Source organism: Salmo salar, chromosome ssa18, assembly GCF_905237065.1.
Source record: "Salmo salar chromosome ssa18, Ssal_v3.1, whole genome shotgun sequence".
Taxonomy (NCBI): Eukaryota; Metazoa; Chordata; class Actinopteri; order Salmoniformes; family Salmonidae; genus Salmo; species Salmo salar.
In genome coordinates this window covers 43040236-43068170 of record NC_059459.1, presented here as the reverse complement: position 1 = coordinate 43068170, position 27935 = coordinate 43040236, and the positions used below count along the sequence as shown (strand labels likewise).

The following is a 27935-nucleotide window of genomic DNA, read 5'->3' as shown; positions in this document are numbered from 1 at the left end:
GAGTTGGAGAGGAGTTGGAGAGGAGTTGGAGAGGAGAGGAGAGGAGAGGAGGGATAGCGAGGTCAGAGGACTGTGGTTACTTGTATCAGGCGAGGCAGCCATGGTAGAAACAATGACAGGTGGTCCCGTCCTCCGTCCTGCCGTCCTGTTGTTGTTAAGGGTCTGTATCTGGTGGGAGGTGGACGACGCTGCTACGACCACACCGCTCTCCCCTGCATTGGACGTCCCCTTCCTCAGCAGCTGGGGGCTGTGCAGGGGGCTCTGAACCACCCCAGGTGACATGGGGGGCATATTGGGGGCTCTCTTCATGAGCTCCATGGGGGAGTAAGAACCAGAGAAGGTTTTGGGGGCCATTCCTCCGGGGGTGTTGGTGGCAGTAGGCTGCTGGTGCTGCAGGGCGGACATGGCGATGCCGGTGTGGGCGTTGTACATGGATAGCGGTCTTGCCTGGGTGACGGCGTTACCGTATCCCCCGGAGCTGACGGGGAAGGTCCCTCGGGGTGCTCCGTACGTGGTGGTCTCCAGGAGGTGTTGAGATGGGGCGCTGTTGGGTCTCCTGCCCAGGAACTCTCCCATCCTGGGGCTGAAGGTCTGGAGGGTGGTGGGGGGCTGCTGATGCATCGTGTGGGGGTCCATGGCCATGCTGCTCATCCCCTGGGTCATGTTATGCATCCCTTGCATGTAGAGGTTGTTGGTGTGGCCGAAGCTGTTGGAGCGGCCTCTAATGCGCTGCTGAGCGGCTAAGGCCGACTCCCCAGGCTGCTGTTTACAGCGAAGCACCGCGCTGGACAGAGCTCGGGCCTGGCCCAGATTAGTGGCTATAGAACGGACGTCATGATCCTCCATGACCCCCAGCATAGAGGTGGAGTCAAAGCCCTGCTGGAGTAGTAAGCTGATGGTGCTGTCCGCTAGACCCTCGGCTCTGAGGAACGCCAGGAACCCTGGGTCCACCATCCTCTTGGGATCCATATTCAACGCCGCGCTAGGGTGTTGTTGTTGTTGGACCATGGCAGAGCCGGGGTCGTATCCCGGGTCGTAGGGAAGCCTCTGGGATGCTACAGCACCGTAGCGTTGGAGGGAACCGTCCATGTGTCTGTGTTGCTGGGTAGCTGGGTCCACCATGAGACTGGTGGCTGCGGCAGCCTGTCCAACACCAACCCGGGGGTCCAAAGGGAGGTTGTAGATGGCACTGTAGAGGGGAGGGTGATAAGCAGAAAGAGAAGGGAGAGGCTGAGGCTGGGCCGCAGCGTAAACAGGAAGTGGGGGTTGGACCCCGTAGCAGGCAGGAGATGGAGCCCTGCAGACACCAATGCTGTGCTGGAAGTCTGGGATCATCTTGGCTTCCCGGTACGACCGGCTGAGCTCGTTGTGAGTGGGAGAGGGAGGAGGAGGAGGAGGAGGAGGGGGAGGGCCTGGGGCAGGAGTAAGAGCTGGGAGAGGAGGGGCGGACATGGCGTGTCCTTGATCCCAGGCAGACGCAGTAGAAACACCAGCTCTAAACCCCCCTTGTCCACCGGTGAGCCCGGACATCCCATAATGCGACGCTGATCTGTTAAGCAGGTGATGCTGCTGCTGGCTGGCCCTATATAAGGAAGAGCCGTCTTCAGGACAACGAGGAGATAAGCTCCTGGTAACAGCAGTAGTAGCAGTCATAGCCGGGGCTGTGTTGTCCGGCGGGAGTTCAGTCTGGTAGTAATTCTGTTGAGCTGGAGGAACCACGGAAGAAGCCCTGGCTGCCATCATTTGCCTGAGATAGAGGCTACTCAGCTCGGGTACTGAGTTCTTCCTCACCAGGGTGTGTGGAAGTGGTTGTCCATGTCTCTCTGGGTAGAGTTGGTAGATCTGGTAGGGGTACATGGCTCCGTCCTTCTGAGGTAAAAAGTCTGAGGGAGGGGGTCGTAGTTCGTGAGGCAGCTCATACCAGACCCCGCCCTCGCCCCCTACCAGCGCCACAGAATTCCTGCGCCCCTCAATCGTGACGGCGTCTTCGTGACGACAGAGACTCTGTCGTTCCCCTATGTCCCTAAACTGTCCCTCACTAGTCCATCCGAGTACCGGACCGGAGGGGTAACGGTTCTCCCCTGAAGGCTGTGCTGTCATGTAGCTTCACACAGCCAGGCTATCACTAAATTATTCACACCTGGAAACACAACGCCATGAGGAGGCAAATGAACGGGGACGTGACAAACACACAGCCACTGTATATACACACACACACTGTATATACACACACACACACACACACACAAAACCGCACACTGTATATACACACACCCACTGTATATACACACACACACACACAAAACCCCACACTGTATATACACACACACACACACACACACACACACACACACACACACACACACACACACACACACACACACACACACACACACACACACACACACACTGTATACACACAGACACACACACACACACACACACACACACACACACACACACACACACACACACACACACACACACACACACACACACACACACACACACACACACACACACACACACACACACACACACACACACACACACACACACACACACACACACACACACACACACAAAACCCCACACTGTATACACACAGACACACACACACACACACACACACACACACACACACACACACACACACACACACACACACACACACACACACACACACACAGACACACACACACACACAAAAACCCACCTTGTAAGGCCTGCTATTTCATTTTACCGTGAACCCCAGAGACCATGCTTGTACTGGGCTGGTGTCACGTTCACATAGGATTGTGGGGAAACTTGGGTTAAAAAAAAAACATGCGGTAGTCATGGAGCTACAATGGAGGAGGAAGGGTCAGGCTAATCCAATGGGGTTGATCCTTTTCTCTAGCAGGAAGGAGGGTTCAGTTCACCAGCCTCTCCTCTCCTCTCCTCTCCTAAGCACAGCAGTGAAGGATTAGAGTCCAAATAAAACCTGCTTAAAGGGAAACTTTGGGATTTTGGCAATGAAGCCCTTTATCTGCTTCTTAAAGGGATACTTTGGGATTTTGGCAATGAAGCCCTTTATCTGCTAACCCCAAGAGTCAGATGAACTCACGGACACCATTTTGTTTATGTCTGTGTCCAGTATGAAGGAAATGTGAGGTCTTTGCAAGCCAACGCGAACTAGCGTTAGCGCAATGACTGTAAGTATATGGTATCTACTAGCATTCTTCACTGCCCCCTGTGACATCACATGAACCAAATACTAGTAACGGGGTAAAAAATCAATCGATGCATTTGCATATCAGGATATTATTTTGGACAACATATCGTAAAATTATTTTATTCTTTTTCAACTGGTATTTTGTATTCTATAGCGTGTTCTCATCTTCTTTTTTAAATGGTTTAAATTAAGACAATATGTTTTCAGCACTTTTATTTCCGTGACTGATCAAAACTCGTTTTTCTCACGGGTCTCTCTTGTCTCTCTGCAGCAGACATATAGTGAGCGATATGTTCAGAACATCAAATCACAGCATTGAATTGGAATACATATAGAATCGTGAGAATCGCAATACGTTTCGGCAACTAAGCATCGTGATAATATTGTATCGTGAGGTCCTTGGCAATTCCCAGCCCTACCAGGTACTACAGTGTAGTGTGCAGTCTGATACTGTAGTGTACAGTGTAGCGCTAGCTAGATATAGTACAGTACAGTGTAGCACTAGCTAGATATAGTACAGTACAGTGCTAGCTACATATAGTACAGTACAGTGCTAGCTAGATATAGTACAGTACAGTGCTAGCTAGATATAGTACAGTACAGCGCTAGCTAGATATAGTACAGTACAGTGCTAGCTAGATATAGTACAGTACAGTGTAGCACTAGCTAGATATAGTATAGTTCAGTGTAGCACTAGCTAGATATAGTACAGTACAGTGCTAGCTAGATATAGTACAGTACAGTGTAGCACTAGCTAGATAGAGTACAGTACAGTGTAGCACTAGCTATATATAGTACAGTGTAGTGCTAGCTAGATATAGTACAGTACAGTGTAGCACTAGCTAGATATAGTACAGTACAGTGTAGTGATAGCTAGATATAGTACAGTACAGTGTAGCGCTAGCTAGATATAGTACAGTACAGTGTAGCACTAGCTAGATATAGTACAGTACAGCGTAACACTAGCTAGATATAGTACAGTACAGCTTAACGCTAGCTAGATATAGTACAGTACAGTGTAGCGCTAGCTAGATATAGTACAGTACAGTGTAGCACTAGCTAGATATAGTACAGTACAGCGTAACACTAGCTAGATATAGTACAGTACAGCTTAACGCTAGCTAGATATAGTACAGTACAGTGTAGTACTACATGAGACTCCAATTTTCCCTATACCCATCATGTGGTTGCAACAACCTAGCCTATGAATGACAGTTTACAACGTAGGTGCACACAGGTCGAGAGGCAAATTTGAGGTGACAGACAGTGACACAAGGACAGACAGTGACACAAGGACAGACAGTGAGATTCTTGCCTGCATCTAGCTGATCTAGGGGGTAATCAGTAGTCTAACAGTTGCAAAAGAGAGTTTCTATTGGGCAAATTCAGGTTTATCCCCGTTTTGTTCGTTTGCTTCCGTTTAAGAAACGTTTTTCAACAGAATCGGCGGAATGCAGTGGTGGAAAAAGTACTCAATTGTTATACTTGAGTAAAAGTAAAGATACCTTAATCGAAAATGACTCAAGTAAAAGTGAAAGTCACCCAGTAAAATACTACTTGAGTAAAAATGTTCAAGTATTTGGTTTTAAATATACTTAAGTATCAAAAGTAAATGTAATTGCGAAAATATACTTAACTATCAAAAGTAAGAGTAAAAATATAAATAATTTCACATTCCTTATATTAAGCAAACCAGATGGTATCATTTTCTTTTTTCTTTAATTTACGCATAGCCTGGGGCACGCTCCAACACTCAGACATCATTTACAAAGGAAGTATGTGTTCAGTGAGTCCGTCAGATCATTTTCTTGTCCTGCTAAGCATTAAAACTGTAACCAGTACTTTTGGGTATGGAGTAAAAAGTACATTATTTTCTTTAGGAATGTAGTGGAGTAAAAGTGAAAGATGTCAAATATATAAATATAAACATAAATATAAATGTGTCAATCAGTAAAATGTTTATACATATACGGTGCATTCGGAAAGTATTCAGACCCCTTGACTTTTTCCAAATGTTGTTATGTTACAGCCTTATCCTAAAATGTATTAAACATATTTTTCCCTCATCAATCTACACACAATACCCCATAATAACAAAGCGAAAACAGGTTTTTAGAAATTTTTGCACATTTCTTAAAAATAGAGAACATAAATACCTTATTTACATAAGTATTCAGACCCTTCGCTATGAGACTCGAAATTGAGCTCAGGTGCATCCTGTTTCCATTGATCATCCTTGAGATGTTTCTACAACTTGATTGGAGTCCACCTGTGGGAAATATTATTGATTGGACATGATTTGGAAAGGCACACACCTGTCTATATAAGGTCCCACAGTTGACAGTGCATGTCAGAGCAAAAACCAATCCATGAGGTCGAAGGAATTGTCTGTACAGCTCCGAGACAGGATTGTGTCAAGGTACAGATCTGGTGAAGGGTACGGAAACATTTCAGAAGCATTGAAGGTCCCCAAAAACACAGTGGCCTCCATCATTCTTTAACTTCTTAGGGCTAGGCCCCTTTTTTTCTCCACTTCCTGTCTGAATGACGTGCCCAAAGTAAACTTCCTGTAGATCAGGCCCTAAAGCCAGGATATGCATATAATTGGTACCAATGGAAAGAAAACACTTTGAAGTTTTTAGAAATGTTTAAAAAAATGTAGGAGAATATAACACAATAGATATGGTAGGAGAAAATTCAAAGAAAAACAAACCAGAATTATTTTTTTGAGAGACCACCCTCTTAGAAATTCAAGAGAAAGGTCATATTGAAAATTAGCTCCCTGGGATGCAATTCCTATGGCTTCCACAGGGTGTCAGCAATATATGTTCAAGGTTTCAGGCTTGTAACTTCAAAAACAAAGAAGAAATATCAGTTTTAGCAGAAGGACACTGTCTTGGAAATTTGTTTTTGCCCGCGCTATGAAGACATTACGCACCTGTTAAAATCGGCTTCCTATTGAACATACTTATTTAAGAAATATTATAGTTTGATTACATTTTAGGGTATCTCAGGAGTAAATAGAAACGTATTTTGACTTGTTGAAACAAAGATTAGGGGTAGATTTTTGGATTCCTTTCTCTGCAGGTTGAACAAGTGGATTACTCAAATCGATGGTGCCAACTAACTAGACTTTTTGGGATATAAAGAAGGATTTTATCTAACAAAACGACACTACATGTTATAGATGGGACCCTTTGGATGACAAATCAGAGGACGATTTTCAAAAAGTAAGTGAATATTTAATCGTTATTTGTGAATGTATGAAACCTGTGCCGGTGGAAAAATATTTTGATGTGGGGCGCCGTCCTCAAACAATCGCATGGCATGTTGTTCGCTGTAATAGCTACTGTAAATCGGACAGTGCAGTTAGATTAACAAGAATTTAAGCTTTCAGCCGATATAAGACATGTACATAAATGTTTAAAATCCATCATTTTAATGATTATTTATTTGAATTGCGCACCCTCCAGTTAGCGGGACCTCTAGCCCTAAGAAGTTTTTAATGGAAGAAGTTTGGAACCAACAAGACTATTCCTACAGCTGACCGCCCGGCCAAACTGAGCAATTGGGGGAGAAGGGCCTTGGTCAGGGAAGTGAGAAACAACCTGATGGTCACTCTGACAGATCTCCAGAGTTCCTCTGTGGAGATGGGAGAACCTTCTAGAAGGTCAACCATCTCTGCAGCACTCCACCAATCAGGCCTTTATGGTAGACTGGCCAGACGGAAGCCACTCCTCTGTAAAAGGCACATGACAGCCTGCTTGGACTTTGCCAAAAGGTACCTAAAGGACTCTCAGACCATGAGAAACAAGATTCTCTGATCGGATGAAACCAAGATTGACAAGCATCACGTCTGGAGGAAACCTGGCACCATCCCTACGGTGAAGCATGGTGGTGGCAGCATTATGCTGTGAGGATGTTTTTCAGCGGCAGGGACTGGGAGACTCTTCAGGATCGGACGGAGCCAAGTACAGAGAGATGTTTGATGAAAACCTGCACTCAGGACCTCAGACTGGGGAGAAGGTTCACCTTCCAACAGGACAACGATCCTAAGCACACAGCCAAGACAAAGCAGGAGTGGCTTCGGGAAATGTCTCTGAATGTCCTTGAGTGGCCCAGCCAGAGCCCAGACCTGAACCCGATTGAACATCTCTGGAGAGACCTGAAAATAGCTGTGCAGCGACGCTTCTCATCCAATCTGACAGAGTTTGAGAGGATCTGCAGAGAAGAATGGGAGAAACTCCTCAAATACAGGTGTACCAAGCTTGTAGCGTCATACCCAAAGAAGACTCAAGGCTGTAATCGCTGCCAAAGGTGCTTCAACAAAGTACTGAGAAAGGGTCTGAATACTTATGTAAATGTAATAAAACCAGTTTTTTCTTTGTAATTATGGGGTATTGTGATGTCGTTATGGGGTATTGTGATGTCGTTATGGGGTATTGTGATGTCATTATGGGGTATTGTGATGTCATTATGGGGTATTGTGATGTCATTATGGGGTATTGTGTGTAGATTGATGAGGGGGAAAAAAAACAATTTAATCAATTTTAGAATAAGGCTGTAACGTAACAAAATGTGGAAAAAGTCAAGGGGTCTGAATACTTTCCGAATGCACCGTAGATTGTCATTACGGAGACCCCTGTTTACCATTTGTAGGTAGTCTGTTTAGATTGTCATTACGGAGACTGCTCTTTACCAGTTGTAGGTAGTCTGTTTAGATTTGTCATTACGGAGACTCCCGTTTACCAGATGTAGGTAGTCTGTTTAGATTGTCATTACGGAGACTTCTGTTTACCAGTTGTAGGTAGTCTGTTTAGATTGTCATTACGGAGACTCCCGTTTACCAGATGTAGGTAGTCTGTTTAGATTATCATTACGGAGACTTCCGTTTACCAGTTGTAGGTAGTCTGTTTAGATTGTCATTACGGAGACTTCTGTTTACCAGTTGTAGGTAGTCTGTTTAGACTGTCATTACGGAGACTGCTGTTTACCAGTTGTAGGTAGTCTGTTTAGACTGTCATTACGGAGACTGCTGTTTACCAGTTGTAGGTAGTCTGTTTAGACTGTCATTACGGAGACTGCTGTTTACCAGTTGTAGGTAGTCTGTTTAGACTGTCATTACGGAGACTGCTGTTTACCAGTTGTAGGTAGTCTGTTTAGACTGTCATTACGGAGACTGCTGTTTACCAGTTGTAGGTAGTCTGTTTAGACTGTCATTACGGAGACTCCTGTTTCCAACCCTTTTCCCATAAAACATATTAATGCGATAGAACTGCTGCACACCAAGAAACAACGGCAGGTTTAGGTGCTCTGGAGCGCATCAGATCAATTATCTGATCAATTCTCTGGTGAAATACCACAGTGACCAATCACAGCAGCAAGATTTGTGACCTGTTGCCACAAGAAAAGGTCAACCAGTGAAGAACAAACACCATTGTAAATACAACATATTTATGTTTATTTATTTTCCCTTTTGTACTTTAACTATTTGTACATCATTACAACACTGTGTATAGACATAATGACATTTGAAATGTCTTTATTCTTTTGGAACTTTTGTGAGTGTAATATTTACTGTTCATTTTTATTGTATATTTATATTCCACTAGCTTTGTAAACATATGTTTTCCATAACAATGTAGCCCTTAAATTGAATTGATAGAGAGAGATGGAGAGCGAGAGAGCGAGAGAGTGTGAGACAGCCCTGGAATGATTTAGATAGTGTTGACTGACTGTAAGAAACCTTTCAGCTATTAAACTTTCATAGGGACTTCATAAATTACGAGCATGACTGGGGAACTTGAACATTCTAGTCAATTACTGTGATTGTACAGTATATAAAGTTTTAACAAGCCTCCAGGCTTTTTTTACATTCTAACAAGAGTCTTGGGAGAGAAGAGAGAGAAGAGAGAAGAGAGAGGGAGATCGAGAGAAGAGAGAAAGATACAGAGAGAGAAAGAGAGATCGAGAGAGATAGAGAAGAGAGAGAGAGAGATAGAGAAGAGAGATAGAGACAGAGAGAGGAGAAAAAGACAGAGAGAGAGGAGAGAGACAGAGGGAGAGAGAGAGAGAAGAGAGAGAGAAGAGAGAGAGGGAGATAGAAAAGAGAGAGAGAGAAAGATACAGAGAGAAAGAGAGAGGAAGAGAGAAAGAGATACAGGGAGAGAGAGAGAGAGAGAGGAGAGAGAGAGACAGAGAGAGGAGAGAGACAGAGAGAGAGATACAGGGAGAGCGAGAGAGAGAGAGATGAGAGAGAGACAGAGAGAGAGAGAGGGAGAGAGAAAGAAGGAGAGGAAAAAGCACATGGTACCCCTCCTACTTTCCAACCATGCATCATTATGTCAGTCAGTGACTGGTGCAGGTCACACATGTTGGTGAAGGATGAAGGGAGAGAACGAGGGCTGCATAGTAGAACAGCTACTGTCCTGTACCCCTCATTCATAGTAGAACAGCTACTGTCCTGTACCCCTCATTCATAGCAGAACAACAGCTACTGTCCTGTACCCCTCATTCATAGTAGAACAACAGCTACTGTCCGGTACCCCTCATTCATAGTAGAACAGCTACTGTCCTGTACCCCTCATTCATAGTAGAACAACAGCTACTGTCCTGTACCCCTCATTCATAGTAGAACAGCTACTGTCCTGTACCCCTCATTCATAGTAGAACAGCTACTGTCCTGTACCCCTCATTCATAGTAGAACAACAGCTACTGTCCTGTACCCCTCATTCATAGTAGAACAGCTACTGTCCTGTACCCCTCATTCATAGTAGAACAACAGCTACTGTCCTGTACCCCTCATTCATAGTAGAACAGCTACTGTCCTGTACCCCTCATTCATAGTAGAACAGCTACTGTCCTGTACCCCTCATTCATAGTAGAACAACAGCTACTGTCCTGTACCCCTCATTCATAGTAGAACAACAGCTACTGTCCTGTACCCCTCATTCATAGTAGAACAACAGCTACTGTCCTGTACCCCTCATTCATAGTAGAACAACAGCTACTGTCCTGTACCCCTCATTCATAGTAGAACAACAGCTACTGTCCTGTACCCCTCATTCATAGTAGAACAACAGCTACTGTCCTGTACCCCTCATTCATAGTAGAACAACAGCTACTGTCCTGTACCCCTCATTCATAGTAGAACAACAGCTACTGTCCTGTACCCCTCATTCATAGCAGAACAACAGCTACTGTCCTGTACCCCTCATTCATAGTAGAACAGCTACTGTCCTGTACCCCTCATTCATAGTAGAACAACAGCTACTGTCCTGTACCCCTCATTCATAGTAGAACAACAGCTACTGTCCTGTACCCCTCATTCATAGTAGAACAACAGCTACTGTCCTGTACCCCTCATTCATAGTAGAACAGCTACTGTCCTGTACCCCTCATTCATAGTAGAACAGCTACTGTCCTGTACCCCTCATTCATAGTAGAACACCTACTGTCCTGTACACCTCATTCATAGTAGAACAACAGCTACTGTCCTGTACCCCTCATTCATAGTAGAACAACAGCTACTGTCCTGTACCCCTCATTCATAGTAGAACAACAGCTACTGTCCTGTACCCCTCATTCATAGTAGAACAACAGCTACTGTCCAGTACCCCTCATTCATAGTAGAACACCTACTGTCCTGTACCCCTCATTCATAGTAGAACAACAGCTACTGTCCTGTACCCCTCATTCATAGTAGAACAACAGCTACTGTCCTGTACCCCTCATTCATAGTAGAACAACAGCTACTGTCCTGTACACCTCAATCATAGTAGAACAACAGCTACTGTCCTGTACCCCTCATTCATAGTAGAACAGCTACTGTCCTGTACCCCTCATTCATAGTAGAACAACAGCTACTGTCCTGTACCCCTCATTCATAGTAGAACAACAGCTACTGTCCTGTACCCCTCATTCATAGTAGAACAACAGCTACTGTCCTGTACCCCTCATTCATAGTAGAACAACAGCTACTGTCCTGTACCCCTCATTCATAGTAGAACAGCTACTGTCCTGTACCCCTCATTCATAGTAGAACAACAGCTACTGTCCTGTACCCCTCATTCATAGTAGAACAACAGCTACTGTCCTGTACCCCTCATTCATAGTAGAACAACAGCTACTGTCCTGTACCCCTCATTCATAGTAGAACAGCTACTGTCCTGTACACCTCATTCATAGTAGAACAACAGCTACTGTCCTGTACACCTCATTCATAGTAGAACAGCTACTGTCCTGTACCCCTCATTCATAGTAGAACAGCTACTGTCCTGTACCCCTCATTCATAGTAGAACAACAGCTACTGTCCTGTACCCCTCATTCATAGTAGAACAACAGCTACTGTCCTGTACCCCTCATTCATAGTAGAACAACAGCTACTGTCCTGTACCCCTCATTCATAGTAGAACAACAGCTACTGTCCGGTACCCCTCATTCATAGTAGAACAGCTACTGTCCTGTACCCCTCATTCATAGTAGAACAACAGCTACTGTCCTGTACCCCTCATTCATAGCAGAACAACAGCTACTGTCCTGTACCCCTCATTCATAGTAGAACAGCTACTGTCCTGTACCACTCATTCATAGTAGAACAACAGGTACTGTCCTGTACCCCTCATTCATAGTAGAACAACAGCTACTGTCCTGTACCCCTCATTCATAGTAGAACAACAGCTACTGTCCTGTACCCCTCATTCATAGTAGAACAAAAGCTACTGTCCTGTACCCCTCATTCATAGTAGAACAACAGCTACTGTCCTGTACCCCTCATTCATAGTAGAACAACAGCTACTGTCCTGTACCCCTCATTCATAGTAGAACAACAGCTACTGTCCTGTACCCCTCATTCATAGTAGAACAACAGCTACTGTCCTGTACCCCTCATTCATAGTAGAACAGCTACTGTCCTGTACCCCTCATTCATAGTAGAACAACAGCTACTGTCCTGTACCCCTCATTCATAGTAGAACAACAGCTACTGTCCTGTACCCCTCATTCATAGTAGAACAGCTACTGTCCTGTACCCCTCATTCATAGTAGAACAGCTACTGTCCTGTACCCCTCATTCATAGTAGAACAGCTACTGTCCTGTACCCCTCATTCATAGTAGAACACCTACTGTCCTGTACACCTCATTCATAGTAGAACAACAGCTACTGTCCTGTACCCCTCATTCATAGTAGAACAACAGCTACTGTCCTGTACCCCTCATTCATAGTAGAACAACAGCTACTGTCCTGTACCCCTCATTCATAGTAGAACAACAGCTACTGTCCAGTACCCCTCATTCATAGTAGAACACCTACTGTCCTGTACCCCTCATTCATAGTAGAACAACAGCTACTGTCCTGTACCCCTCATTCATAGTAGAACAACAGCTACTGTCCTGTACCCCTCATTCATAGTAGAACAACAGCTACTGTCCTGTACCCCTCATTCATAGTAGAACAACAGCTACTGTCCTGTACCCCTCATTCATAGTAGAACAACAGCTACTGTCCTGTACCCCTCATTCATAGTAGAACAACAGCTACTGTCCTGTACCCCTCATTCATAGTAGAACAGCTACTGTCCTGTACCCCTCATTCATAGTAGAACAACAGCTACTGTCCTGTACCCCTCATTCATAGTAGAACAACAGCTACTGTCCTGTACCCCTCATTCATAGTAGAACAACAGCTACTGTCCTGTACCCCTCATTCATAGTAGAACAACAGCTACTGTCCTGTACCCCTCATTCATAGTAGAACAGCTACTGTCCTGTACCCCTCATTCATAGTAGAACAACAGCTACTGTCCTGTACCCCTCATTCATAGTAGAACAACAGCTACTGTCCTGTACCCCTCATTCATAGTAGAACAACAGCTACTGTCCTGTACCCCTCATTCATAGTAGAACAACAGCTACTGTCCTGTACCCCTCATTCATAGCAGAACAACAGCTACTGTCCTGTACCCCTCATTCATAGTAGAACAGCTACTGTCCTGTACACCTCATTCATAGTAGAACAACAGCTACTGTCCTGTACACCTCATTCATAGTAGAACAGCTACTGTCCTGTACCCCTCATTCATAGTAGAACAGCTACTGTCCTGTACCCCTCATTCATAGTAGAACAACAGCTACTGTCCGGTACCCCTCATTCATAGTAGAACAGCTACTGTCCTGTACCCCTCATTCATAGTAGAACAGCTACTGTCCTGTACCCCTCATTCATAGTAGAACAACAGCTACTGTCCTGTACCCCTCATTCATAGTAGAACAACAGCTACTGTCCTGTACCCCTCATTCATAGTAGAACAACAGCTACTGTCCTGTACCCCTCATTCATAGTAGAACAACAGCTACTGTCCTGTACCCCTCATTCATAGCAGAACAACAGCTACTGTCCTGTACCCCTCATTCATAGTAGAACAGCTACTGTCCTGTACCACTCATTCATAGTAGAACAACAGGTACTGTCCTGTACCCCTCATTCATAGTAGAACAACAGCTACTGTCCTGTACCCCTCATTCATAGTAGAACAACAGCTACTGTCCTGTACCCCTCATTCATAGTAGAACAACAGCTACTGTCCTGTACCCCTCATTCATAGTAGAACAGCTACTGTCCTGTACCCCTCATTCATAGTAGAACAACAGCTACTGTCCTGTACCCCTCATTCATAGTAGAACAACAGCTACTGTCCTGTACCCCTCATTCATAGTAGAACAGCTACTGTCCTGTACCCCTCATTCATAGTAGAACAACAGCTACTGTCCTGTACCCCTCATTCACAGTAGAACAACAGCTACTGTCCTGTACCCCTCATTCATAGTAGAACAACAGCTACTGTCCTGTACCCCTCATTCATAGTAGAACAACAGCTACTGTCCTGTACCCCTCATTCATAGTAGAACAACAGCTACTGTCCTGTACCCCTCAATCATAGTAGAACAGCTACTGTCCTGTACCCCTCATTCATAGTAGAACAACAGCTACTGTCCTGTACCCCTCATTCATAGTAGAACAACAGCTACTGTCCTGTACCCCTCATTCATAGTAGAACAACAGCTACTGTCCTGTACCCCTCATTCATAGTAGAACAACAGCTACTGTCCTGTACCCCTCATTCATAGTAGAACAACAGCTACTGTCCTGTACCCCTCATTCATAGTAGAACACCTACTGTCCTGTACCCCTCATTCATAGTAGAACAGCTACTGTCCTGTACCCCTCATTCATAGTAGAACAGCTACTGTCCTGTACCCCTCATTCATAGTAGAACAGCTACTGTCCTGTACCCCTCATTCATAGTAGAACAACAGCTACTGTCCTGTACCCCTCATTCATAGTAGAACAGCTACTGTCCTGTACCCCTCATTCATAGTAGAACAACAGCTATTGTCCTGTACCCCTCATTCATAGTAGAACAACAGCTACTGTCCTGTACCCCTCATTCATAGTAGAACAACAGCTACTGTCCTGTACCCCTCATTCATAGTAGAACAACAGCTACTGTCCTGTACCCCTCATTCATAGTAGAACAACAGCTACTGTCCTGTACCCCTCATTCATAGTAGAACAACAGCTACTGTCCTGTACCCCTCATTCATAGTAGAACAACAGCTACTGTCCTGTACCCCTCATTCATAGTAGAACAACAGCTACTGTCCTGTACCCCTCATTCATAGTAGAACAACAGCTACTGTCCTGTAACCCTCATTCATAGTAGAACAGCTACTGTCCTGTACCCCTCATTCATAGTAGAACAACAGCTACTGTCCTGTACCCCTCATTCATAGTAGAACAACAGCTACTGTCCTGTACCCCTCATTCATAGTAGAACAACAGCTACTGTCCTGTACCCCTCATTCATAGTAGAACAGCTACTGTCCTGTACCCCTCATTCATAGTAGAACAACAGCTACTGTCCTGTACCCTTCATTCATAGTAGAACAACAGCTACTGTCCTGTACCCTTCATTCATAGTAGAACAACAGCTACTGTCCTGTACCCCTCATTCATAGTAGAACAACAGCTACTGTCCTGTACCCCTCATTCATAGTAGAACAACAGCTACTGTCCTGTACCCCTCATTCATAGTAGAACAACAGCTACTGTCCTGTACCCCTCATTCATAGTAGAACAACAGCTACTGTCCTGTACCCCTCATTCATAGTAGAACAACAGCTACTGTCCTGTACCCCTCATTCATAGTAGAACAACAGCTACTGTCCTGTACCCCTCATTCATAGTAGATCAGCTACTGTCCTGTACCCCTCATTCATAGTAGAACAACAGCTACTGTCCTGTACCCCTCATTCATAGTAGAAACAGCTACTGTCCTGTACCCCTCATTCATAGTAGAACAACAGCTACTGTCCTGTACCCCTCATTCATAGTAGAACAACAGCTACTGTCCTGTACCCCTCATTCATAGTAGCAACAGCTACTGTCCTGTACCCCTCATTCATAGTAGAACAACAGCTACTGTCCTGTACCCCTCATTCATAGTAGAACAACAGCTACTGTCCTGTACCCCTCATTCATAGTAGAACAACAGCTACTGTCCTGTACCCTTCATTCATAGTAGAACAACAGCTACTGTCCTGTACCCTTCATTCATAGTAGAACAACAGCTACTGTCCTGTACCCCTCATTCATAGTAGAACAACAGCTACTGTCCTGTACCCCTCATTCATAGTAGAACAACAGCTACTGTCCTGTACCCCTCATTCATAGTAGAACAACAGCTACTGTCCTGTACCCCTCATTCATAGTAGAACAGCTACTGTCCTGTACCCCTCATTCATAGTAGAACAACAGCTACTGTCCTGTACCCCTCATTCATAGTAGAAACAGCTACTGTCCTGTACCCCTCATTCATAGTAGAACAACAGCTACTGTCCTGTACCCCTCATTCATAGTAGAACAACAGGTACTGTCCTGTACCCCTCATTCATAGAAGAACAGCTACTGTCCTTTACCCCTCATTCATAGTAGAACAACAGCTACTGTCCTGTACCCCTCATTCATAGTAGAACAACAGCTACTGTCCTGTACCCCTCATTCATAGTAGAACAACAGCTACTGTCCTGTACCCCTCATTCATAGTAGAACAGCTACTGTCCTGTACCCCTCATTCATAGTAGAACAACAGGTACTGTCCTGTACCCCTCATTCATAGTAGAACAGCTACTGTCCTGTACCCCTCATTCATAGTAGAACAACAGCTACTGTCCTGTAACCCTCATTCATAGTAGAACAGCTACTGTCCTGTACCCCTCATTCATAGTAGAACAACAGCTACTGTCCTGTACCCCTCATTCATAGTAGAACAGCTACTGTCCTGTACCCCTCATTCATAGTAGAACACCTACTGTCCTGTACCCCTCATTCATAGTAGAACAGCTACTGTCCTGTACCCCTCATTCATAGTAGAACAGCTACTGTCCTGTACCCCTCATTCATAGTAGAACAACAGCTACTGTCCTGTACCCCTCATTCATAGTAGAACAACAGCTACTGTCCTGTACCCCTCATTCATAGTAGAACAACAGCTACTGTCCTGTACCCCTCATTCATAGTAGAAACAGCTACTGTCCTTTACCCCTCATTCATAGTAGAACAACAGCTACTGTCCTGTACCCCTCATTCATAGTAGAACAACAGCTACTGTCCTGTACCCCTCATTCATAGTAGAACAGCTACTGTCCTGTACCCCTCATTCATAGTAGAACAACAGCTACTGTCCTGTACCCCTCATTCATAGTAGAACAACAGCTACTGTCCTGTACCCCTCATTCATAGTAGAACAACAGCTACTGTCCTGTACCCCTCATTCATAGTAGAACAACAGCTACTGTCCTGTACCCCTCATTCATAGTAGAACAACAGCTACTGTCCTGTACCCCTCATTCATAGTAGAACAACAGCTACTGTCCTGTACCCCTCATTCATAGTAGAACAACAGCTACTGTCCTGTACCCCTCATTCATAGTAGAACAACAGCTACTGTCCTGTACCCCTCATTCATAGTAGAACAACAGCTACTGTCCTGTACCCCTCATTCATAGTAGAAAACAGCTACTGTCCTGTACCCCTCATTCATAGTAGAACAGCTACTGTCCTGTACCCCTCATTCATAGTAGAACAACAGCTACTGTCCTGTACCCCTCATTCATAGTAGAACAACAGCTACTGTCCTGTACCCCTCATTCATAGTAGAACAACAGCTACTGTCCTGTACCCCTCATTCATAGTAGAACAACAGCTACTGTCCTTTACCCCTCATTCATAGTAGAACAACAGCTACTGTCCTGTACCCCTCATTCATAGTAGAACAACAGCTACTGTCCTGTACCCCTCATTCATAGTAGAACAACAGCTACTGTCCTGTACCCCTCATTCATAGTAGAACAACAGCTACTGTCCTGTACCCCTCATTCATAGTAGAACAACAGCTACTGTCCTGTACCCCTCATTCATAGTAGAACAACAGCTACTGTCCTGTACCCCTCATTCATAGTAGAACAACAGCTACTGTCCTGTACCCCTCATTCATAGTAGAACAACAGCTACTGTCCTGTACCCCTCATTCATAGTAGAACAACGCTACTGTCCTGTACCCCTCATTCATAGTAGAACAACAGCTACTGTCCTGTACCCCTCATTCATAGTAGAACAACAGCTACTGTCCTGTACCCCTCATTCATAGTAGAACAACAGCTACTGTCCTGTACCCCTCATTCATAGTAGAACAACAGCTACTGTCCTGTACCCCTCATTCATAGTAGAACAACAGCTACTGTCCTGTACCCCTCATTCATAGTAGAACAACAGCTACTGTCCTGTACCCCTCATTCATAGTAGAACAACAGCTACTGTCCTGTACCCCTCATTCATAGTAGAACAACAGCTACTGTCCTGTACCCCTCATTCATAGTAGAACAGCTACTGTCCTGTACCCCTCATTCATAGTAGAACAACAGCTACTGTCCTGTACCCCTCATTCATAGTAGAACAGCTACTGTCCTTTACCCCTCATTCATAGTAGAACACGCTACTGTCCTGTACCCCTCATTCATAGTAGAACAACAGCTACTGTCCTGTACCCCTCATTCATAGTAGACAACAGCTACTGTCCTGTACCCCTCATTCATAGTAGAACAACAGCTACTGTCCTGTACCCCTCATTCATAGTAGAACAACAGCTACTGTCCTGTACCCCTCATTCATAGTAGAACAACAGCTACTGTCCTGTACCCCTCATTCATAGTAGAACAACAGCTACTGTCCTGTACCCCTCATTCATAGTAGAACAACAGCTACTGTCCTGTACCCCTCATTCATAGTAGAACAACAGCTACTGTCCTGTACCCCTCATTCATAGTAGAACAGCTACTGTCCTGTACCCCTCATTCATAGTAGAACAACAGCTACTGTCCTGTACCCCTCATTCATAGTAGACAACAGCTACTGTCCTGTACCCCTCATTCATAGTAGAACAACAGCTACTGTCCTGTACCCCTCATTCATAGTAGAACAACAGCTACTGTCCTGTACCCCTCATTCATAGTAGAACAACAGCTACTGTCCTGTACCCCTCATTCATAGTAGAACAACAGCTACTGTCCTGTACCCCTCATTCATAGTAGAACAACAGCTACTGTCCTGTACCCCTCATTCATAGTAGAACAACAGCTACTGTCCTGTACCCCTCATTCATAGTAGAACAACAGCTACTGTCCTGTACCCCTCATTCATAGTAGAACAACAGCTACTGTCCTGTACCCCTCATTCATAGTAGAACAACAGCTACTGTCCTGTACCCCTCATTCATAGTAGAACAACAGCTACTGTCCTGTACCCCTCATTCATAGTAGAACAACAGCTACTGTCCTGTACCCCTCATTCATAGTAGAACAACAGCTACTGTCCTGTACCCCTCATTCATAGTAGAACAACAGCTACTGTCCTGTACCCCTCATTCATAGTAGAACAACAGCTACTGTCCTGTACCCCTCATTCATAGTAGAACAACAGCTACTGTCCTGTACCCCTCATTCATAGTAGAACAACAGCTACTGTCCTGTACCCCTCATTCATAGTAGAACAACAGCTACTGTCCTGTACCACTCATTCATAGTAGAACAACAGCTACTGTCCTGTACCCCTCATTCATAGTAGAACAACAGCTACTGTCCTGTACCCCTCATTCATAGTAGAACAGCTACTGTCCTGTACCCCTCATTCATAGTAGAACAACAGCTACTGTCCTGTACCCCTCATTCATAGTAGAACAACAGCTACTGTCCTGTACCCCTCATTCATAGTAGAACAGCTACTGTCCTGTACCCCTCATTCATAGTAGAACAACAGCTACTGTCCTGTACCCCTCATTCATAGTAGAACAACAGCTACTGTCCTGTACCCCTCATTCATAGTAGAACAACAGCTACTGTCCTGTACCCCTCATTCATAGTAGAACAACAGCTACTGTCCTGTACCCCTCATTCATAGCAGAACAACAGCTACTGTCCTGTACCCCTCATTCATAGTAGAACAACAGCTACTGTCCTGTACCCCTCATTCATAGTAGAACAACAGCTACTGTCCTGTACCCCTCATTCATAGTAGAACAACAGCTACTGTCCTGTACCCCTCATTCATAGTAGAACAACAGCTACTGTCCTGTACCCCTCATTCATAGTAGAACAACAGCTACTGTCCTGTACCCCTCATTCATAGTAGAACAACAGCTACTGTCCTGTACCCCTCATTCATAGTAGAACAGCTACTGTCCTGTACCCCTCATTCATAGTAGAACAACAGCTACTGTCCTGTACCCCTCATTCATAGTAGAACAACAGCTACTGTCCTGTACCCCTCATTCATAGTAGAACAGCTACTGTCCTGTACCCCTCATTCATAGTAGAACAACAGCTACTGTCCTGTACCCCTCATTCATAGTAGAACAACAGCTACTGTCCTGTACCCCTCATTCATAGTAGAACAACAGCTACTGTCCTGTACCCCTCATTCATAGTAGAACAACAGCTACTGTCCTGTACCCCTCATTCATAGCAGAACAACAGCTACTGTCCTGTACCCCTCATTCATAGTAGAACAACAGCTACTGTCCTGTACCCCTCATTCATAGTAGAACAACAGCTACTGTCCTGTACCCCTCATTCATAGTAGAACAGCTACTGTCCTGTACCCCTCATTCATAGTAGAACAACAGCTACTGTCCTGTACCCCTCATTCATAGTAGAACAACAGCTACTGTCCTGTACCCCTCATTCATAGTAGAACAACAGCTACTGTCCTGTACCCCTCATTCATAGTAGAACAGCTACTGTCCTGTACCCCTCATTCATAGTAGAACAACAGCTACTGTCCTGTACCCCTCATTCATAGTAGAACAACAGCTATTGTCCTGTACCCTTCATTCATAGTAGAACAGCTACTGTCCTGTACCCCTCATTCATAGTAGAACACCTACTGTCCTGTACCCCTCATTCATAGTAGAACAGCTACTGTCCTGTACCCCTCATTCATAGTAGAACAACAGGTACTGTCCTGTACCCCTCATTCATAGTAGAACAGCTACTGTCCTGTACCCCTCATTCATAGTAGAACAACAGCTACTGTCCTGTACCCCTCATTCATAGTAGAACAACAGCTACTGTCCTGTACCACTCATTCATAGTAGAACAACAGCTACTGTCCTGTACCCCTCATTCATAGTAGAACAACAGCTACTGTCCTGTACCCCTCATTCATAGTAGAACAGCTACTGTCCTGTACACCTCATTCATAGTAGAACAACAGCTACTGTCCTGTACCCCTCATTCATAGTAGAACAACAGCTACTGTCCTGTACCCCTCATTCATAGTAGAACACCTACTGTCCTGTACCCCTCATTCATAGTAGAACAACAGCTACTGTCCTGTACCCCTCATTCATAGTAGAACAGCTACTGTCCTGTACCCCTCATTCATAGTAGAACAGCTACTGTCCTGTACCCCTCATTCATAGTAGAACAACAGCTACTGTCCTGTACCCCTCATTCATAGTAGAACAGCTACTGTCCTGTACCCCTCATTCATAGTAGAACACCTACTGTCCTGTACCCCTCATTCATAGTAGAACACCTACTGTCCTGTACCCCTCATTCATAGTAGAACACCTACTGTCCTGTACACCTCATTCATAGTAGAACAACAGCTACTGTCCTGTACCCCTCATTCATAGTAGAACAACAGCTACTGTCCTGTACCCCTCATTCATAGTAGAACAACAGCTACTGTCCTGTACCCCTCATTCATAGTAGAACAACAGCTACTGTCCTGTACCCCTCATTCATAGTAGAACAGCTACTGTCCTGTACCCCTCATTCATAGTAGAACAACAGCTACTGTCCTGTACCCCTCATTCATAGTAGAACAACAGCTACTGTCCTGTACCCCTCATTCATAGTAGAACAACAGCTACTGTCCTGTACCCCTCATTCATAGTAGAACAGCTACTGTCCTGTACCCCTCATTCATAGTAGAACAGCTACTGTCCTGTACCCCTCATTCATAGTAGAACAACAGCTACTGTCCTGTACCCCTCATTCATAGTAGAACAACAGTTACTGTCCTGTACCCCTCATTCATAGTAGAACAACAGTTACTGTCCTGTACCCCTCATTCATCAGAATAAGAAGAAGAAGCATCGTCATATAGATTTAATAATATAATATATATATTTTTTTACATATGTGTGACCCAGGAATCGAACCCACTCTTCTCATATGATTCAGTAGAATGCAATCCTCAGTCAGTTTTGGAGGGTTATTTCTCTGTTTCTCTTGTGGGTGTTGAGCCGTTGTTCAGGGACTGTCTGTCATCATACACCCAGTGGCCCAGACTGAAGCACAGACGGAGTGGACAGAAGGACACATGGAAGAGGAGGCAGCCCGCTCAGATTTTTGGAGGGATGGAGAGAGAGATGGGGGAAAGGGACGGAGAGAGGGATGGGGAGAGGGACGGGGAGAGGGACGGAGAGAGGGACGGAGAGGGACGGAGAGAGGGACGGAGAGAGGGATGGGGGAGAGGGATGGAGAGAGGGATGGGGAGAGGGACGGGGAGAGGAGTGGAGCTGAAGGAGAAGGTAAGAGAACCACAAGGTGGATACAGCTAGTAAAATACAGAGAAATCCCAGCTCTTAACATCACAGTGCCATAAAACATTCTTCTTGTAGCGGGGTGCGTAATGGGCGGCAGAGAAGTCAGGCGCAGGAGAGCAGAACTGGGTAATAACCGGAGATTTATTAAGCAAAACCAACGGCAACCAGAACAACAAGATAAATGGGCACAAAATAACCTGTCGTACGCTCACGGGGAACGTGCACAAGCACTAAATACACAACAAGTAATTGAGGGGATTGAAACCAGGTGTGAGGGAAAACAAGACAAAACCAATGGAAAATGAAAAGTGGATCGATGATGGCTAGAAGACCGGCGACATTGACCGCCGACCGAACAAGGAGAGGAACCGACCTCGGTGGAAGTCGTGACACTTCTCTTATTGGCAGCCTGCGGGGTGATTTTATTTGGCAAAAAACTAACAAAAATACAAAAATATATATATATATATATATATATATATATATATATATATATATATATATATATATATACACACTAATAACAATCACCAGGAATTACAGTTCACAGTGATTTTAAAGTAGGGCATAAAATAGAAAGGCATATGTGATCCTAGTGTAATCAAAGTTGTAAATGATTCTGTTTTTGTCAAATACTATATCAGTTAGGGCTTCTTGCGGTCAATTTGAAATGTTGCCGACATGCAGGTAGATAAAACCTCATGACATCACACAGGACCTGAGACAACAGGTAGATGAAACCTCATGACATCACACAGGACCTGAGACAACAGGTAGATGAAACCTCATGACATCACACAGGACCTGAGACAACAGGTAGATGAAACCTCTTGACATCACACAGGACCTGAGACAACAGGTAGATGAAACCTCATGACATCACACAGGACCTGAGACAACAGGTAGATGAAACCTCTTGACATCACACAGGACCTGAGACAACAGGTAGATGAAGTTGAGGGCCTTGGCAGGCTTCTCCTTCTCTTCAGACAGACAGACAAAAGAAAGGTGCTTCCTCTTCCATGTTTATGAGATGATTTATTTATTTTTGTCATTTAGCAGACACTCTTATCCAGAGCGACCCCCCAGCCATGAGAGACAGAGAGAGGGGGGAGAGGGGGAGAAAGGAAGGGGTGAGACCAAAGAGAGAGCGGGAGACAGAGAGAGAAAGAAAGAGAAAAGATGCAGACAGAGGGAGAGAGCAAGAGACAGAGAGAGAGAGAGAAAGAGAGAGACAGAGAGGGAGAGAGAGAAAGAGACAGAGAGAGAGGGAGAGAAGGGAGAGAGAGAGAGAAAGAGAGAAAGAGAGAGAGAGGACAAATGATGCTATCCTCCTAGCAGGACACACAATGCTATCCTCCTAGCAGGACACATGATGCTATCCTCCTAGCAGGACACATGATGCTATCCTCCTAGCAGGACACACGATGCTATCCTCCTAGCAGGACACACGATGCTATCCTTACAGCAGGACACGTGATGCTATCCTTACAGCAGGACACGTGATGCTATCCTTATAGCAGGACACACGATGCTATCCTCCTAGCAGGACACACGATGCTATCCTCCTAGCAGGACACACGATGCTATCCTCCTAGCAGGACACACGATGCTATCCTCCTAGCAGGACACACGATGCTATCCTCCTAGCAGGACACACAATGCTATCCTTACAGCAGGACACACGATGCTATCCTTACAGCAGGACACACGATGCTATCCTCCTAGCAGGACACACGATGCTATCCTCCTAGCAGGACACATGATGCTATCCTCCTAGCAGGACACACGATGCTATCCTCCTAGCAGGACACACTATGCTATCCTCCTAGCAGGACACACGATGCTATCCTTATAGCAGGACACACGATGCTATCCTCCTAGCAGGACACATGATGCTATCCTTACAGCAGGACACATGATGCTATCCTCCTAGCAGGACACATGATGCTATCCTTATAGCAGGACACACGATGCTATCCTCCTAGCAGGACACACGATGCTATCCTCCTAGCAGGACACATGATGCTATCCTTATAGCAGGACACATGATGCTATCCTCCTAGCAGGACACACGATGCTATCCTCCTAGCAGGCCACATGATGCTATCCTTATAGCAGGACACATGATGCTATCCTCCTAGCAGGACACACGACGCTATCCTCCTATAAGGACACATGATGCTATCCTTACAGCAGGACACACGATGCTATCCTTACAGCAGGACACATGATGCTATCCTCCTAGCAGGACACATGATGCTATCCTTATAGCAGGACACACGATGCTATCCTTACAGCAAGACACATGATGCTATCCTCCTAGCAGGACACACGATGCTATCCTCCTAGCAGGACACATGATGCTATCCTTATAGCAGGACACACGATGCTATCCTTACAGCAGGACACATGATGCTATCCTCCTAGCAGGACACATGATGCTATCCTCCTAGCAGGACACATGATGCTATCCTCCTAGCAGGACACGTGATGCTATCCTCCTAGCAGGACACATGATGCTATCCTCCTAGCAGGACACACGATGCTATCCTCCTAGCAGGACACATGATGCTATCCTCCTAGCAGGACACACGATGCTATCCTTACAGCAGGACACATGATGCTATCCTCCTAGCAGGACACACGATGCTATCCTCCTAGCAGGACACATGATGCTATCCTTATAGCAGGACACACGATGCTATCCTTACAGCAAGACACACGATGCTATCCTTACAGCAAGACACATTATGCTATCCTCCTAGCAGGACACACGATGCTATCCTCCTAGCAGGACACATGATGCTATCCTCCTAGCAGGACACACAATGCTATCCTCCTAGCAGGACACATGATGCTATCCTTATAGCAGGACACACAATGCTATCCTTACAGCAGGACACATGATGCTATCCTCCTAGCAGGACACATGATGCTATCCTCCTAGCAGGACACATGATGCTATCCTCCTAGCAGGACACACGATGCTATCCTCCTAGCAGGACACATGATGCTATCCTCCTAGCAGGACACATGATGCTATCCTCCTAGCAGGACACACGATGCTATCCTCCTAGCAGGACACATGATGCTATCCTCCTAGCAGGACACATGATGCTATCCTCCTAGCAGGACACATGATGCTATCCTCCTAGCAGGACACACGATGCTATCCTCCTAGCAGGACACATGATGCTATCCTTACAGCAAGACACATGATGCTATCAGCCAGCTGAGTCACTGAGTCACTTAATCTGTCATCGAGCCGCAGGGTTTTCACATAGCAACATTTACATCAGGGTCGCGTCAAAACGTGTGTGTGTGTGTGTGTGTGTGTGTGTGTGTGTGTGTGTGTGTGTGTGTGTGTACACGTTACTGTGTTTTTCTCCTGCACCATCGCCATGGCAGCCTTATCACGCTACACGCATGTGTTTCCTACCTCCCCAACCTGACGCCTGGAACGGAGAATAAATGAATTGGGGTGTCTTGGAACGGAGAATAAATGAATTGGGGTGTCTTGGAACGGAGAATAAATGAATTGGGGTGTCTTGGAACGGAGAATAAATGAATTGGGGTGTCTTGGCGACTTCCTTTATATCACAGGAAACAATGGAAACAGTGAAGGAAGCTCTGTCTCAGACAGCGGCAGACATTACAGAGACAGACAGAACAACACCGTCTCAGACATTACAGAGACAGACAGAACAACATCGTCTCAGACATTACAGAGACAGACAGAACAACACCGTCTCAGACATTACAGAGAGACAGAACAACACTGTCTCAGACATTACAGAGACAGACAGAACAACACTGTCTCAGACATTACAGAGACGGACAGAACAACACCGTCTCAGACATTACAGAGACAGACAGAACAACACCGTCTCAGACATTACAGAGACAGACAGAACAACACTGTCTCAGACATTACAGAGACAGACAGAACAACACTGTCTCAGACATTACAGAGACAGACAGAACAACACTGTCTCAGACATTACAGAGACAGACAGAACAACACTGTCTCAGACATTACAGAGACAGACAGAACAACACTGTCTCAGACATTACAGAGACAGACAGAACAACACTGTCTCAGACATTACAGAGACGGACAGAACAACACCGTCTCAGACATTACAGAGACAGACAGAACAACACCGTCTCAGACATTACAGAGACAGACAGAACAACACCGTCTCAGACATTACAGAGACAGACAGAACAACACTGTCTCAGACATTACAGAGACAGACAGAACAACACTGTCTCAGACATTACAGAGACAGACAGAACAACACCGTCTCAGACATTACAGAGACAGACAGAACAACACTGTCTCAGACATTACAGAGACAGACAGAACAACACTGTCTCAGACAGCAGCAGACATTACAGAGGAACTAAATGTCATTCTGTCAGGGAGGAGAGGAACTAGACATACTAGAAATGGATTGAAATATTCCCTTTGCCAAGTGCAGCTGCTCTCTGGGTGAGGTGTGTGTGTGTGTGTGTGTGTGTGTGTGTGTGTGTGTGTGTGTGTGTGTGTGTGTGTTACTGTGTTTTTCTCCTCTCACAAACACCATGGCAGCCTTATCAAGCCACACCACACAATCAACAGGAGGACTTTACCACCTCGCCAGTGGCCAGCACGCCAAACAAATCACACGCTGCAGTTAGTGTTTTCTTCCTGTGCCATCGCCATTGCAGTGGTCAGTCTCAGAGCCACTGATCTACCGCACTGACCATCTGGGGAGACTGTCAGTCCACTGACCATCTGGAGAGACTGTCTGTCCACTGACAAGACCCTCTGTCTGTCTGTCTACTGACAAGACCCTCTGTCTGTCTGTCTACTGACAAGACCGTCTGTCTGTCTGTCTGTCTGTCTGTCTGTCTGTCTGTCTGTCTGTCTGTCTGTCTGTCTGTCTGTCTGTCTGTCTGTCTGTCTGTCTGTCTGTCTGTCTGCTGACAAGACCCTCTGTCTGTCTGTCTGTCTGTCTGTCTGTCTGTCTGTCTGTCTGTCTGTCTGTCTGTCTGTCTGTCTGTCTGTCTGTCTGCTGACAAGACCCTCTGTCTGTCTGTCTGTCTGTCCACTGACAAGACCCTCTGTCTGTCTGTCCACTGACAAGACCCTCTGTCTGTCTGTCCACTGACAAGACCCTCTGTCTGTCTGTCTGTCTGTCTGTCGGTCTGTCTGTCTCTCTACTGACAAGACCCTCTGTCTGTCTGTCTGTCTGTCTGTCTGTCTGTCTGTCTGTCTGTCTGTCTGTCTGTCTGTCTGTCTGTCTGTCTGTCTGTCTGTCTGTCTGTCTGTCAAGACCCTCTGTCTGTCTGTCTGTCTGTCTGTCTGTCTGTCTGTCTGTCTGTCTGTCTGTCTGTCTGTCTACTGACAGACCCTCTGTCTGTCTGTCTGTCTACTGACAAGACCCTCTGTCTGTCTGTCTGTCTACTGACAAGACCCTCTGTCTGTCTGTCTGTCTGTCTGTCTGTCTGTCTGTCTGTCAAGACCCTCTGTCTGTCTGTCTGTCTGTCTGTCTGTCTGTCTG

The 27935-nt window shown here is 45.4% G+C and overlaps 1 protein-coding gene across 3 annotated transcripts in view; it reads right to left on the bottom strand.

The window, feature by feature from the left end:
• LOC106594219 (C-terminal-binding protein 2) overlaps positions 1-27935 on the bottom strand; it is a 360185-nt gene that overhangs the window by 189266 nt on the left and 142984 nt on the right. The window contains exon 1 of one of the 3 annotated variants that reach the window (XM_045701165.1): positions 81-2142. The exons of 1 other annotated variant lie outside the window; for it this stretch is intronic. In XM_045701165.1, the coding sequence (XP_045557121.1) occupies positions 81-2100 (2020 nt within the window). In that variant the 5' untranslated portion in view covers positions 2101-2142. Of the gene's footprint in view, positions 1-80; positions 2143-27935 lie in introns of those variants that run through there. One more of the 3 variants, XM_045701164.1, reaches the window with a different exon arrangement.